The 16,640-nt window shown below is 43.2% G+C and overlaps 1 protein-coding gene across 1 annotated transcript; it reads left to right on the plus strand.

The window, feature by feature from the left end:
* The first annotated feature begins 1,429 nt into the window (after positions 1 to 1,429).
* On the plus strand, positions 1,430 to 16,355 carry gnai1 (guanine nucleotide binding protein (G protein), alpha inhibiting activity polypeptide 1). The gene is made up of 9 exons (XM_072377951.1): positions 1,430 to 1,930; positions 7,777 to 7,819; positions 9,089 to 9,230; positions 9,468 to 9,625; positions 11,031 to 11,159; positions 12,526 to 12,655; positions 12,811 to 12,964; positions 14,820 to 15,044; positions 15,142 to 16,355. Exons 1-8 carry the CDS (start codon positions 1,813 to 1,815, stop codon positions 15,008 to 15,010), a joined length of 1,065 nt encoding a protein of 354 aa, XP_072234052.1. The 5' UTR covers positions 1,430 to 1,812; the 3' UTR covers positions 15,011 to 15,044; positions 15,142 to 16,355.
* The last annotated feature ends 285 nt before the right edge of the window (positions 16,356 to 16,640 follow it).

Consider the following 16,640-nt stretch of genomic DNA (forward strand, 5'->3'; position numbering starts at 1 on the left):
TAAATTTTTTTTCTTTCTTCCTCCTCTTTTTTAAGTAGACACCCGCAACCTGAAGCTGGACTTTTGACTTTGAATTGTCACACTTGACTTAGTCTGACAGGCTAAATTATTTAAACCACAAACAATGGTTGTGCGCTGCTGAACGCATCGTCGAACAGACTGACACTGGTTAGGGCTGCGGTTCCCATGGGAACGATACATGCTAAACATGCTGGATACTCTATTACATTTAGTCAGTGGAATGTAATGCACATATGTGATCAGACAAGCACTACAATATATCGTCATGTTATTTGGATATGCCACGTTCCATTTTGTTGTTAAAACCCCCGTTGCTCATATTTACAAGGCAAATAAACACAATGTTCACTGTTTACTGAAAACCGCTGATGAACCAGTGATGATGTTGCTTATAACATGCAAATAATTCGCTTTCAGGTGGTAGTAGGTAAAGTTGTAGGTGGGCAGATGAAAAATACATTAACTGTCGAGAGGTTTCCGGTTTGAGTGTCTACTTTCAAAATAAATCTGAATGCCAAAGATATGGTTTCTATTCAGTAAGTTTTATTGATCATGAAATGCCAACATATGCAAGACACGCAACGAATGTCTGTGGTCAGAATTGAATCAAAGTTTTAGGATTTACTCAGACAAGAGTCATCGAGAGTCAGCATTTGAAAACCCATGTTAATATAAAAATCCCCTGGACTGTAAACATTGATATACTGAGGAGGTTGTAAAGGTCTTTACAGCCTTTACTCAACTTTCTTTTTTTTTTTAAAAAAAAGGCTAAATTAAAGCTATTAAATCAACTTCTATACAGAAACAGAACTGAAAATCAAAAGCTCTAAAACATAGTCAAATATAGTGATACATTACATTAAAAATGTAACCCTTTCAAGGACAGTTTCACCAGCTGTTTCAATGCAACGTTAACTGATGCATCATGAAATAAAAAAAACTCTATATAACCTTTCTGACTTGAAATATAATATAGAATATTGTGGAAAATAGTAAACACTGACGCAACGCAATCTATCTATCTATCTATCTATCTATCTATCTATCTATCTATCTATCTATCTATCTATCTATCTATCCATCTATCTATCTATCTATCTCTCTATATATAAATACTATACTTATATATAAAGAATGGGAATAGCCATTAGTTAATTAAAAACAAGTATATTCAACTTAATTACAGAGATAATGAGCATTGTGGTTGTGCTACTTTTTTAGAGGATTTGGAATATCATCAAAGCTGAGTGGTTAACAACCTTAAAGAGGCAATTTTTGCTGTAAAGCTTCGTCTTCTTTTATTAGGTTTGAGAAATACTTTTATTGTGAAGGAGTGGACCGGAAGTATAGCTGTTTACCGCTTGCGGAACAGACCGCAGCTGCTCTCCAGCCTCCAGTCCTCCTCACCGCTCATACAGTTCGGGCAGTCGCCGCCGCATCGGATGGACACGAATGGGTGGGAGAGACAGCACCACGGAATTGTTTCACTGTTGAATTAGCCTTCTCTTGGATCTCTTGGATGCAACAAGGATTTTAATCCGAATACATTACAGCTGGGCGAACTAACGCCAAAACGCGATAGTTTCTTTTTCTTTTTCTAAAGTCGATTCGCTTCCCCTTCCCCCCCACACCAATAAGATTGATCGCCCGTTGTACGAAAAAGGGCGTGTGTTCGGGGTGAAGGCAGTTTTAACCAATTAATGTCGGTATATATGGTGTTTTAGGCGTACATTTTTATTTTATTTTATTTTATTTTTTTACACCACCTGGGTCTCGAGGACACAGTCGAAGATGGGATGCACACTGAGCACCGAGGACAAGGCGGCGGTGGAGCGCAGCAAAATGATCGACAGGAATCTGCGGGACGACGGGGAGAAGGCGGCCAGGGAGGTCAAGCTGCTGCTGCTCGGTAAGGAAGAGAGGCGAACTTCGCTTCGTATTCGCCCACAGCAGTGTTAGCCAAGAGGAAACTGAGGGAACACACCCTGTAGTGAAAGTCACATTGGAGTTGGTTAATTTACGGTTTAATGAGCTGCGTTGGGTGGTATCAGTCGAGAAGTGTTACTGAGTTTTTCAGGGTTTTTTTTTTTTGTTTATCCTTCCGCGCTCTTCTGTTTTTGCTAGCTTTAGTTAAACTTAGTGCTTAGCCTGTCTAATGCAATAGCCTGTTCATTTTAAAACCGTCATTTACTATCAACATCAGCTAAGCATTTCGAATTTGTGTGATTTTCTTTCTTTTTTCTTCTTCTTCTTTTTTTTTTGGTACATGATGTGGTTTTGATTTACATCCAGTGCGAGTTTAAAAGCGTTTCTCCTGCTGTTGTTGTTCCAACCGTCCAGCCATTTTTCTGTAGACCATTTGTATTGACTAAATCCTTTCAACAATGGCACATTTCCTCATCTGATCCTGTGCAGTGCAGTGAAAATAGACCCATGGCCCATTAGGGGCCCAGGCCTAACTCGCTGTGACTGAAAACTGTTGCCTCTTGTCATTTTTGGCCTGTTTCAACCTTCAGTTCCTTGTGTTTTCCATGAAAAACTGACCTCCCTAAAAGGCTGAACTTTTGTTTGTTTGTTTTTTTCCTCTTGGATGATTATTATTTACAGATTATCCGTGTAGGGAGCCACATTTAATATCACGCTTGTCTGTTTTGCTTTAAATCCCAAGTTCAACATGAAGATGCAAACAGAAAGCGACATCTTGTGCAACAAATACATGAAATTACAGTTCTGAAGGGGTATAGTCAAGTCTGATTCAGCTAGAAGCCACATAATCACGAGCATTTAAACTAGATTGTCATTGTCCCAAGTTAAATAGCCAAGCTGTGGAATGACATCACTTGCTGATGTAGAGATAGTTTCCCCGTGACCCTCTCATTACTCTCAGCAATAGCCAATTTTAACTGCCCTTTGTGTATCCAAACAATTTTCAGGTCCTCCTGTTTGAGTAATGCCAGAGAAACCAGCCAACATGAGATGTTATTTTCGTAAACGGAGACCTCTCTTTAGAGGTGCAATTGAAGGAATGGTTCTCTCGTTTTGTCATTATTATGATTAGTTGCATTCATTAGATGCTTTCTGTCATTTGCAACCTCCTTCTGGCAATTTGACTGATTTGCGTTCCGAACCCAATCGTGTCCTGATGAATGGCGTCGCCCATACATGTCGAAGTACAGCTATCCTTGAAGACGGTGACCATAGGTGAAAACTTTTCCATCGGGCCCTTAGGTGGCTGGCTTTGGGGAATGTTGACATGCACACACATGGTATGTGGGTTACCAGAACACAAAGTGTGAGGCCTGGACCAGTAGCAGGCAAACACCTGACAGAAGGCACATCGCAAGAGCTGTTAGCTGCTTTTGTGGATACAACTGTGAGCCAGAGTGTGACAAATGAGAATTCCTTGTGTTCCTAAACACAACTCGCACACAAAAAATAAAGGAGCACAAGGCACGGTGGTCAGTGAATCTCACATTGAGAGGATTCAATCTTTTCATTTTGTAGGGCAAAATGGAATTTGGCAAAGTGTTTGCATCATTTTGTTTGTGCAAGAATGCAGAAGTTTTCTCGTTAAAGGTAAACACATTCCTTGTGTGCTCTGGGGCCAGATGGGGCTTGTTGATTGAAAGTGAGCAAGTTAGGTCAAGTTTCTGTTGTGCTCCCGAAGGCTGCTGTGTGAGTTTTCGGCAGCCATTGCTTTGACACAGACCATGTGGCATTACTTAGCTCCTCTCGGGCAATTTTTGCCATAAGAATTGTGTGGCGCCACTATTTCTTGTTGTGTTTCATGCATTCGCCGCGGTAGCCAGGTAACCCACTCTGTCTTGTCAGATTACCTGAAGTGACATGCAGCTAGGCTGGGATGCCAGGGGAAAGGTAAAGAGAGGCTGTAAAATGAGAACCCTGCTGATGGCTGTGGCATTAAAAATGAAAAAGCTCGGAGAAGCTGCGTAGGGCGCTTTAGTGGTTTACCTTGCAGATAAACAGATATTTTTGGAGGCTGCTTGGTCACACGCAATTGAGTGGTGTTTTTCTCTAAACACACCCTACCGACAGACATAAACGGTCAACAAAGCTTGTGGATTGGCTGGAAGATGAGGTTGTTTTTCCGCGGCCCCTGCCTGAGGTGTCAGTGTTTTTGTGCACGTCAAATCGTTTTTCACCTGGTTTTTTCAGAACTGCTGTGCCCAGCAGCAATCGCGGTCCTCCGGGCTGCCCTCGCGAGAGGGAGCCCAAATTTGCATGATGAAAAAGTATTTGAATCATTGCAAAACTCTGGCAGGCTCGGGTGTCTCTCACCAAGAGAGGTGGTCTTTTCAGCGAGAGCTAAACGCATTTTTCATTAAGCTCGTATTTTCATTTGGCTCTCATTTCATTTCAATCATCTCCACGACCCAATTATCCTACTATTCATATCTACATGCTGAAATAGATTACAATCTCCCCAGCCTAATTACTCTTTCTATAGCTGTCATCCAACTGTGGGATGAATTTATTCATAATCCTCAGGCTTCGACTGACTTTTGTCAGTGTTCTCTTTTTTTCTTTCTGTACTTTAAGATGATGCAACCGGCAGGATCAAAGATATAGAGCAGCATGACTGTGCTGCTAATCTTGGTGACATGAGAGTAAAAGACAGACAATAAAGAAGCTGAATTGCTTGCATTCCTTTATTGGCATCAGACATCACTGTGAATCGTTCGGTCCATCCCAGCATTTGCGAGTGTGTGCGTATTGGGAAAAAATCTCATGTCGATTTAGCTTTTTGGCAGATCGATCTCTGTGATTAACCGTGGTCATTTCCTCCAGTGGGTAGCACCACTCGGCGGCTTCTGGAATCCTTCATGAGTGACTCATGCTCAAGTCCGCCCAAAGGGAGACGGAGAGAGGGGAAGGAAGAAAAAAAAAAAAAGAGGAATTGGATAGTGAGTGAGAGGAACAATAAATCGTAAAGGGAAAATAACTGTAGGAGACCGAGAGAATGTAAAAGAGGAAGAGGGATGTGTGCAGCTGAGTTGGAGTGGAAAACTCTGCAAAAGAAGAAGTCGATGGCGTTGGCTCCTTGCTGCTAATGTGGCATCACTAATGTGTTCAGCACATTGTGCCAAACTCCAAAAGCCCTCCTTGAATCTTTGGATTGCTTACCTAGAAGAGGACGTGGCAGGGAGGCAGCGTGACCTTCATAAACCTCCCTCGCAATTTTATCATCACGCCACGATTTGACCCCAAAGCCAGCGAGAATGAAGAGAATTCTCACTTTTTTTTTTGTTAAAGCACGTTTGTGTCTGTACGTCGTTGTCATAAAACACCCATCATCCTCTCACTGGCTGATAGGAGCAGCTCTGTGTGGGGGGGGGGGGGAGGCTGAGTTCACTGCAAGGCTGAGCTTGAATTTTCCCAAAATAGTTTGAACCGCAAGAAACCGAAACCAGCTGCTCCAGTGGTTCTGGGTCTGTAGCAGTTTTAGGGTGGGTGTATCAAAGCTGTGGTGCGTAACGTGACTCTGCGCGAGGAGCGATAGGTCAGGCCTGCGGCTGAATGGAACCCTTAAAGGCTTGGGAGAGTCCAAATGTGTGTTCCTCTGACCTCCAGGCTTTGACAAAAGCCACACCTTCATGATATCACTGCTGTTTAGAGCCAGCTCTCTTGAATAAACACACGGTTCACGTCTCATTGATTATAATGTTGACTTAGACACTATATTCATGGGATTTATTCCATTTTAACCCTCGAAAGGCTTGTTGCTGTAGCGTTCGTGGAACTGGTTTCACTCTCTGTGGTACTTTCAATCAAGAATAACAAGACTTAAAGTTAATTTTTGTTGCATAATCGAGGTGATCGGAATTATGTGAGGAAATCTCGTTATTTCTGTTGAATTTCAGCAGACGTTTATCAAATTTGAGGACAAATATAAAGCATCTGACTGTTTAAAGTTGAAGGAATTTCTTCTGAATCTGGGGAGAGGGGGGATGTATCTGTGCTTCTGGCCTTTTGCGAGATGAAATAAATCATTTCTAAATTGTCAAAAGTTGCAATCATGTAACACGACCTATCGGTTAGCTCAAGTTTCCTTTTATGAGGACGATTCATAGAGCGATATTGTGAACTCGTGGCCTGCCTGAAGTGGATTTCCCTGCATCAGACACTGCGCTGCTATGCAAAGAGTCTGTGGCATTGTGAAAATGGATTTTTTGGCGGGCAGAGAGTGCCAGCGATGCCCAGTCGAGAGATGCATCCGTTGTCTGTGCACAAGTCGCGCAGGGACTCAGAGAGCAGGGTGTTTGGCCTCTGAGCTCAGGGAGCTGGCACCCATCCCTTCACGGTGCATTGACGCAAGAGTGGTGACACATAATTAAAATAAGGTGTCCTCTAGTGAATTTCATCCAATTATGTGATAGATGAAGTGCAAGGGCTGTACTTTCAGGGTGTTGTTAATGACTCAAAGTTTGCAGGAATTCAAACAGACAACTCTGAACACCACAGGGGCATTTTTCTTATTCTGTGCCCTAATTTGCTTTAAACTGTGCTCCGATGCTGCTGCTTTAGTCTCGACAAGAAGGGGGCTTGTGTTCAAAAAAGGTCCACTCAGCCTTGTGTTTGTTGTTTTCGCACCCACAGGGAAAGTGGAACTAGGTTAAGTGGGAGATTTCTTATGCAAGAGCACGCCATCTTGTCTCTGAGTGTATCACAAGCTGACAGAAGCAGTAGGTGTCATGATATGATTTCACTTCCTCATTTGCTGTTTCTAAAGCTGAAAGAGAAGTTGTGGGTGCTTGACTCAGAGAGTGGCCACTCGCAAGTGGTTTGAAGAATCTTCCCAAGTGGGAGGCAGGCATTATCGCGAACCAAGTCTCTGCCACTGGAATATGAAGACACTGACTGGAAATGCTCTTGCTTATTAGAGCGTAGCTCTGATTAGTGTGGTTTATGAAGAAGACATTTAATTTATGGGGTGCTTTCAGGTTCCCTGAGATGGAGGCATCAAATATAGAAGAGGACAAAAAAAAAAAAGCAGCAGGGGGGGGTGCACATAATGGTCTTGTAGGAAGCCAACTTGTCCGTATTCATGGCCATGAAACATCCTTAGGTGACTGTGGCTGCTCACAAGAGATGTCCTGATAGAACCAGAGCAGTTGCCATGACACTGTGACGTTTGAGGAAACTACAATGCAAAAGCTGAGCTAAACTCCCGTCACGGCCTCCTCCTCCTCCCCCCCCGTTCCTTCCCCTCCAGTCTTTCCATCATTGCAGCGTCTCATGAGTCAGGTAAACTGCTGTCAGTCCGATAAGGCGACAGCACACAAGGCCTCGCCACCCCGGAATGACAGGGTTTCATCTAAAAAAAATCATCTAAAAAACTATTTTATCATTAGGGTGCCTAAAGGCTTCACACCCAGACTGGAAGACCCACCTTTGCTGTGAAACTTTCAAGCGCACGGTTGGCTCATACCGTGATGACTTCAGTCAAAGTTGAACGCAAAACAGTCATTTGAGCGAGCCTTTTGGCTTTGAGGAAGCAGTACGATGAGCTTCAGCAGCCCGAAGCAGAGGCCGAACAAGAAATCAGAGCACTCCTTTGAACCTAAACACCTGTCATACAGAGACCTCATGTTACACACATCCATGCTCTTGTTTCTCTTTTGACTGTTTGGTCATATATTCAAGCCCAACCACCTTTGTCACATCACTGATCTCGTATAGACCAGAAGTGTTGACACTCTAATAAAGCCCCATATTTTCTCCTATCTTTTTCAGGTGCTGGTGAATCGGGGAAAAGCACAATTGTCAAGCAGATGAAGTAAGTTAATTTCGCTACTTTGAACATCGAATTATTCTTCGCCGCAAATAATCACAACTTACTTTAATTTCCTTTTTTCGTCTCCACTGTCGTCTGATCAGATATGCATAATGACACCACAGTAGATTACACCCCGGGAGAGTGTTCATTTTCCACAACACAAACAGTTTCAAACAGCAATCATGCTTTTATGGCGTCTCCGTTGGTAATGTTACGTTCCACGAGTCGCAGTACAAACGGGCGCCGTGCATAATGAATCATGAGAACAACCTGCAGAATATATTTATTTAGACTCTGCCTATCCATCATCCACAAACTGTGCGTGTGTACAGCATGTGAAATAGATTTTTCATGAATATTCCCAGAGATGCACTCATCAATCAGCAGACATCCAGCTGTCGGAAGCAGCTATTCTACTATATGATTGCTTTATCATCAGGTTGTTATCGTGCGTGACCCCGCGCCCCCGTTTCAGTAGACATGTCCATTTTCTCACTATGAACAGGGTCATAAATTGAGTGCAGCTCGAGCAAACTGACATATCCGCCTGATGGAAAGAGAGTATTTACATTGTGCTTATTTTGGACACAGTTGCATCATGCTACCTTTTCTCTCGTTTAGATTATGAAATTCCCAGTGTTCAGTTCTCAAGAAGATGGCAGAATGTGAAAAATGCTGATGGATGATATAGTAATTCAGTTACCCAACCATTTTCTAATAGGAGACAGGTTCCTCGAGTCCCATGAAGATGGGCGCTCGAGTAAAAAAACATTTGCTAATTGACGCCACATCTTTTGTTGGACCAAACGGCTAAGTAGCTGAAAGCTAGAGACAGAGTAAGAATCTCTGAATGCACTCTGGGAATGACTCACATCTGCGGTGTTGTGCTTTTTGTGGGATTTGCTGATTCTGATTAAAGTCTAGAATGATGCCAGCCCTTTTTTTTGTGTGTCAGGATCGCATCTTTATTGAGAAATCTGTGGTGAAATGAACCGAGGGAGCTTCAAGATAATGATTTTATATTGTATGCATTCAGTGAGAGCTTTTAACCAGAGTAAGTAGCGCCGAGTGCAACTGTAGGGGGTAGAAAAGGCTGTTCATAGCGAGGAGATCAGGGCCGGTGTGGCCCGGGAGCTTTTGTGCAGACACTACACTGAGCTTCTAAAATAGGACGGAAAAATGATAATTTCTGAGAATGTTGGACGGATGGTTCATGTAAAAATGACTTTTGCGTCCATGGTGGTAGCTTTGTTCTCCCTCTTTTCGCAGGATCATCCACGAAGCCGGTTACTCAGAAGAGGAATGTAAGCAGTACAAAGCTGTGGTCTACAGCAACACCATTCAGTCCATCATCGCCATCATCAGAGCCATGGGACGCCTCAAGATCGACTTTGGTGACGCTGCAAGAGCTGTGAGTGACGGGGAAAGTGAGATCTGGAGTAGAAACCTTTATGGTTTTGCAAGTAGTCTTAGTAGCAATTTCAGAGGCTATTTCATGTCCTCTGTACATGGAATAAATCCAGTGATTAAATCCAGTGATTAAAAGTTAAATTGGGTAAAGATGGCAGATTAGTGCTGTTTATTATGGTGGTGTAATGACTTTTAAGGCTGATTCCTGATGTTGACACCAGCCCGACTCCTCTCCTAGGATGATGCACGGCAGCTGTTTGTGCTGGCGGGCTCAGCAGAGGAAGGCTTCATGACAGCCGAGCTGGCTGGTGTCATCAAGCGACTCTGGAAGGACGGAGGTGTTCAAGCCTGCTTCAGCCGCTCCCGCGAATATCAGCTCAACGACTCGGCAGCATAGTGAGTCACACCCGCAAACACATAAACAGCCAACCTACTAATCGCAAGGTTCAGCAGAATTGGGAGTCATGCGCAGAGAGGACTCGGTGGTCCTTCGCACACAAATTTCTGCCAAATTACTTGCATTCCAGTGCAAATACACAGAAAGGGTTGTTGCAACTCGCCTCACACAGGCAGCCCCAACCTTTAACCGTGATCAGGGAGCCGAAAGCTACAGCATGCGTCTGGACTTTTAGACTGTCAATATTTGCCTTCCTCTACCGAGCCTGAAGAGCGGTGGCTAAAAAGACTGCTTAATCTTTGACCTTACACTTCAGTACGAGAACATTTGCCACATGCTAAAAAAAAGGGAAAGTCGTGCAGGGGAAAATCTCCATGGAGCTGCACTGCTGACTTATTTTTCTTTACCCAGTTGGAACCTAGTATTTATTGTGCAAGGGCTCGTGGGACTAAATCGAATGTCATCACATGGCAGCGCCTGTTTTTTTCAGAGTAAGGCTTTGGTTTTGCTGCCGAACAACAAACATGGTGGCTGGTAATTCTCCAATCTGTAGTCCAGGCATTTTTCACGAATAAGAAACACCATCATCAAACCTTTTAAGTTATTTTTTTTACTTCAGTTAATGTCTTGCAAGACAAACCAAAAACAGAAGAAGAAGTTCACAGATCTCTCTTTCCCTCAACTATAACCTTAAAGTGTCTGAAGTGAGGTTTAATGATGCATTCGGGATGCGTTGGATTATTTGGGATGCCGTGAATGAGCGCAGCACATTTACTAATAAAGAAATCTTGGTGGGAGGATTAAAAGACAAAGGAAAAAGAGGTAAAACTAATTAGGGGGGAAAAAACGGCTACCATCGGTCTATTTTCACTAGCTGCGTGTTCCTTTGCTGGATCATGTGAGAACAGGAGCCTGTCCCAGCAGGTACTGCAATTGCCAAAATGTGGGACAGCACCCTGGACAGATGGCTCGTCCATTACAGGCCTCACACGTAGGGAGTTTCCAATTCAGCTACATATTGTTGGAGTGTGGGTGGGACCGGAGCACCCACAGGGAGCCCACCAACCACAGAGAAAACAAAGCACACTCCCCACTGAAAAGACCGGGGCTTAGACTAAAACCGAGGTGGTGTTTGCTGCTCTAATCATTAAGCCACTGTGGCACTGTCTAAATTTAACAAAGGCAAATGTATCTCTAAACTAAATTGCAAACTATTTTTGCTCTACCACATAGATTTTATCAATGTGAAGCTATGAAGAACTGAAGTGTGACTCATTTTCTGTCTGTCATATAGAATCTAGCCTGGTTTATTATTGGGAGTACAGTGGGCGTGTTTACCGTGACACCCATTGCACCCCTGTTTTCTCTTCTGTTTACGCCCACTTCTTTGTCTCCCTCTCTCAGCTACTTGAACGATTTGGACAGGATATCCCAGGCCACCTACATCCCAACTCAGCAGGATGTCCTGAGGACCCGAGTCAAAACCACAGGCATCGTGGAGACGCACTTCACATTCAAAGACCTGCACTTCAAGTGAGAATCTCATCACCGTAACAACTGGCTCGCGCTCCAGTGTGTTTTTACACAACAGCTTAATTAGCTTTCCTTCCTGTCACTGACTCATTCGCTCCCATAGAAATTCCCTTTGAACACATACAGCTGTGAGTCGTCGCAGTTTGAGACGGTGTTGCGCACATCAGCGATGACTCAGTTGTGGCCCTTCGTGAGCATTGACAGGAAGTGGGGCCAGTAGGCCTGATGATGTCACCATAGCTGGGATTTTTAGCTTATTTCAGCATCACTGAAGTTAGAAGAGAATTTCCATTTCACTAACAGGCGGCCTGAAGACAATTATGAAAAGCCAAAGGTTGTCAGCACTTTATGTAATGCAGGAATGAAACATGAGTGGCTCACAGGTAGCTCCAGAGCAACATTATCCTCCAGTTGACAGTTAAAAAGGCATCGGCCCACATGAGTTCACCTGTTAGAATGTGGTTCCTATTTTTCTTTGAGCAACAGTTTTTCATTGGTGTATTTTCCAGATGGGACCCGAGCTGTTCTTTGGAACAGTAGAAGTTGTTACACAGGCTGTACACGAGGCCTTTGACGGTTTTTATTGACGTACAAAGACATAAATCACAGGATCTGTTACGAACAAACCTTGAAATGGTGAAATGACCAACAGAGCAAATGGTAAAAGCAGCACAGAAAGCTTCGATACACACGTTTACTCAGAGCTGCCTTGATGCCTGTTCATCAAACCTTCAAAACAGCTCTGCTCCAAGTACCTCACAACTGCAGGAAACCCAGCCCGACCCAGCTGGTTTGATGCAGCCACACCTAGAGCTGCATACGGCCATATCAACAGCTGGAACATCTTTTTTTTCATCAGCACAGTCAACTGACAGTCTTAGCTGAGCAAAGACATGATATCTTTATGGTATTGCAACTGGCAGCTCTTTTTTTGTTCTTATTCATAAAAAAGCTGAAAAATGGAGGACTAATGACGCAATATTGCAGGTTGAAGACCTGTAGGAAGCGAGGTATAGTTAGCTCAGAGTGGCATTTTAACTTGAGTAACGTGCCTTTTCTGGGTTTTGTTGCAATTGATCTGATAATTGTATTGATTTGATTGTTGGGCAACATGTTAGAATACACAGCCAGAGTCTAACATGCAGATTAGTGGTTGGATTTAAAACAGACATTTAACAATAGAAATTGAATTTATTCACATTATATGAGGCTGTCTCCCTCTGTCATTATGCAGCTGCGAGTTTTCTTTCCCCTTTATCACCACAAAGTGCAGCAACGCCAGAGTTGATTTCATAAACACAGCTTGTATTGTCTGTAAACACGCAGCGAAACACGCTTGTACATCCACTCCCGTCTCTCTTCCCAGAATGTTTGATGTTGGCGGTCAGCGATCTGAGAGGAAGAAGTGGATCCACTGCTTTGAGGGTGTGACCGCCATCATCTTCTGCGTGGCGCTGAGTGATTATGACCTGGTGCTGGCTGAAGACGAGGAGATGGTGAGTGGTCGACCGCGTGACTCGCGGAAGCCAAGCGGAACAGGAATTCTTTGTACTGGGATGGTGATGGGGCAAAGAGGCGGGAATGGAGGAGGGAGGTCGCAGAGCGCTGATCAAAGCACAATGGCTAATGTCTGGTTTCCTTTTCCCCTTAGAACCGAATGCATGAGAGTATGAAGCTGTTTGACAGCATCTGCAACAACAAGTGGTTCACAGACACCTCCATCATCCTCTTCCTCAACAAAAAGGACCTGTTTGAGGAGAAAATCAAGAAAAGTCCTCTCACTATCTGTTACCCAGAATACGCTGGTAAGACACGCATTAAAGTGCTTTTCTGATTAGCTGAGGACTTTTTTGCTGCTAAGGCTCTTTTTTTAAGCAACTTTTTCTGAAAACATGTAAAGCTTGCTTCCATTTGCCTTAACATTAAATGGAAACTGCTCATCTGGTGCTTTCATTGTTCCCGCGGGGTCTTAAAAAGTCTTAAAAGCATTGAATTTATGAATTTGGAAATAATACCTTAAAAAGACTTGAAGATGTCTTGAATTTTTATATATGGGTCTTAAAACTTGTGCAATATGCAACTTCTCCGTATGGCATTCTCCTTAAAAGTTTAGTTTGTCAACCACTATTATTTTGACGCACGGGCCGCCACACAGACACGGACCACAAGCAACAAGCCAAGCAGAAGCACAACACAAGAAGTTTGGTTTTAACGTTAGTTTACCCAGTTCATGTTTTATGGGGAAATGTCAATTTAACGACGCTTGGCGAGAAATGCAAGCATTTTGTCACTGGTTAAAACCGGTGGACAACAATGTAGTCCAGGCTTTTTGCACTGTAAAAAAAAAACATTTAGCTTGGTACCGTGGGCATGAAAGCTTTAGAGTCTCATGCCAAGTCGTCCAAGCACATCAAGTCAACCAAAGGGAAGTATCAAACTCCTTCCATCGCCGGAGTATTTCAACCCGCTAACGTTAACCAGCTAGCTGTTAATGAGCCTGAAGCAGCTAACGTAAACCAGCTAGCTGTTAATGTGCCTGAAGCAGCTAACGTAAACCAGCTAGCTGTTAATGTGCCTGAAGCAGCTAACGTAAACTAGCTAGCTGTTAATGTGCCTGAAGCAGCTAACGTAAACCAGCTAGCTGTTAATGAGCCTGAAGCAGCTAACGTTAGCCAGCTAGCTGTTAATGTGCCTGAAGCAGCTAACGTTAACCAGCTAGCTGTTAATGTGCCTGAAGCAGCTAACGTTAACCAGCTAGCTGTTAATGTGCCTGAAGCAGCTAACGTAAACCAGCTAGCTGTTAATGAGCCTGAAGCAGCTAATGTAAACCAGCTAGCTGTTAATGTGCCTGAAGCAGCTAACGTTAACCAGCTAGCTGCTAGCGCTACAGCCCTCCCAGCTACGACCGCAACTAGAGTGGATCTACTAAAGCTAAAAAGCTTTTGGGTCCACCCCAACGATGAAGATGAAACTTTCATCGTTGGTGTGGATTCAGTTGTTCAGGACTCTCTCTACGCCCCATATTCCCAGCGTGGAATAAGTATCTAGCTGATGTAACCAATGTTTAAAAAAGAACCGAACTGTCTGAGTCAAACTTTTTTTTTCTCTCCACATTTTCACATTTGTTTCAGAAATAAATGAACAAATTAAAAAAAGAATTCTTTGCCAGTAGGTCTGTGAAATAGGTATTAAGTTTATATATAAATGGTCTTAAAAAGGTCTTAAAAAGACTTGAATTTGACTTGAAGAAACCCGTAGGAACCCTGGCTTTCTATAGGTAACAAAATGCACCTCAGATTAACATCCTCTGCTTCACCCATGCAAAGAATAACCACATCTCAAACGTAAAAGCAAACTGGTTTTATGGGACTCTCTGTGTGCCAGACTGATTCTTGACCAGCTGCTCCATCAAATCCCTTCTCCTGGGGTAGAAATGGTCCAGCACATAAATCCCTGTTAAACCACAGCCCTAATTTTTCCACCTTGGCTTCCTTACAGATTGTTTTTGGTATGTGGCCATACTTTTCATAACGGCTGCACACCTAACAGGATGAAGCCCTGCCAGTGCCGTTCATTACCTAGAACCACACAAATGTTCGATGTCCCTTGCTATGTGGCGGCTTCCTGACTAATTAACTTCATCCTTCCTTGTCTGTGCAGGCTCTAACACATACGAGGAAGCAGCTGCCTACATTCAGTGTCAGTTCGAGGACCTGAACAAGAGGAAGGACACCAAGGAGATTTACACCCACTTCACTTGCGCCACAGATACTAAGAATGTGCAGTTTGTCTTTGACGCCGTCACCGACGTCATTATCAAGAACAACCTGAAAGATTGTGGTCTGTTCTGAAGAGGATGACAAAGAACACAACGTGCTTTTTTTGGTAAGGAGCTCCTCATCGCCTTAATCCCCCTAACAACGAGAGTTAGTTGTCTTCTCTTCTTCATGTTTGTTTGTTTTTTCTTCACCTTTAACCTCAGGCAGAGGAGCCAGCCGATTGTGCATCTTTGGTGGGGAGGATGAGAAGAGTCGGGAGGATCAGTGATGGACCAGTGCTGTACTATATGCCACTTTTAACAGCTTTATTTATGTTTTTGTCCCAGAACATTTTGAACTAGCGTTACTACATTTGTGTAGGATGTTCGTATCATCGTAAAAGCATCACTTTTTATTTTATTTTGTTTTTTGTTTTTGTTTTTTCGAGGAAAAGGAGTAGATCACAATGTTTTTTGCTGTTCTTTGTGCCGCTGTTTCTGGAAAAGGAAACTTTGCTGTTGGTGGAAATGCTCCTTTTCTTCTTTTCTTGCAACCAAAAGGGAAGAAAAGGGGTACTGCTCTCGAGTCCAGTATGTTGGTACCTGTGCCTTCGCATGCCTTTTCGCTGCGGTCGTAGTCTCAATGCTTGTTCTGTTGCCTGCTGAAATGTTCTAGACATAAAGAGGTAAACTGTTTTCATACGTTAGTGTCTGCTATCTTATATGTGTACACCACTGAGCTATCGGGAGGAGGAAGATCTCCCTCTGGTTTAAAGGTACATGGGTGTCCATGGTGACCAACATGTAGCCTCCACAGTCCCCTCACCCAATCCCCCTACCTGCCATGATGATGTAGGGCCTCGCTCGCCCGTCACACAGTACAATACCGAGATGTATATTGTTACATTTACCCCACAAATCTGGGGCTCTGGTTTTTAAAGAGTATAAAATATTAAATCTTCCCATTCATCAGAAAGCGGTTAGTTGAGGCACTGAGCTTCTAATACGCCCCAAGTGTTTTGAATACAGAGACCAGATTTGTCACATTTTACTGTATATTTTAATGTATTTGAAAGAGGAGCTATGGACTTTTTGGTGTTAAGGAGAGGAAAGACCAAACTACAGAATGGATTGTTGTGAAGTTGAGGAGGAGGCCTGACATGAGTTAAGCTTCAGACATATCATAGATCTTGTCTGATCACTTGGGAGTTAAGGAACAGGTTGATGATCGCTAAAGCCTTTCCTTTACATGATGGAAACTGAGATGGTCAAGGTGGTTTGGTCTGTAGATCAGTACTACTTTGCCAAGAGGAGTGTCCTGGATCTGTTCATGTAAAGAAACTGCCACAACTGTCAATGTGTGTGTATGTTCTCCATAGAAGGAGAATCTTTGTAGACTCATCTCCCTTATTTTGCTAATAAAAACCATTTACAAATCATCCAGAGTCGTCGTATTATTATGCATCTCTTTGACGAAGAGTATCTGTGTGCTGATGAAAACTGAATTGCTTTCATTAGCTGCTAAAGCACAATGCGAGGTGAATGTGTGCCGTATTTTTTTGTTTCTCGACCTTTCCTCTAGGGGCCATGCTGCACATCACATGCTCTCCTAAAAAAAAAAGCCATAATCAGAAGGTTACTTCTTGAATATGATCAAATATTCCTGTCATTTGTCTCAAATGCTAACTCTTCCTGATGCGCTTTTAGACGCTCTTATAAGCGCT

This window comes from Leuresthes tenuis, unplaced genomic scaffold (genome assembly GCF_036924035.1).
Source record: "Leuresthes tenuis unplaced genomic scaffold, fLeuTen1.0.hap1 SCAF_23, whole genome shotgun sequence".
Classification (NCBI taxonomy): domain Eukaryota; kingdom Metazoa; phylum Chordata; class Actinopteri; order Atheriniformes; family Atherinopsidae; genus Leuresthes; species Leuresthes tenuis.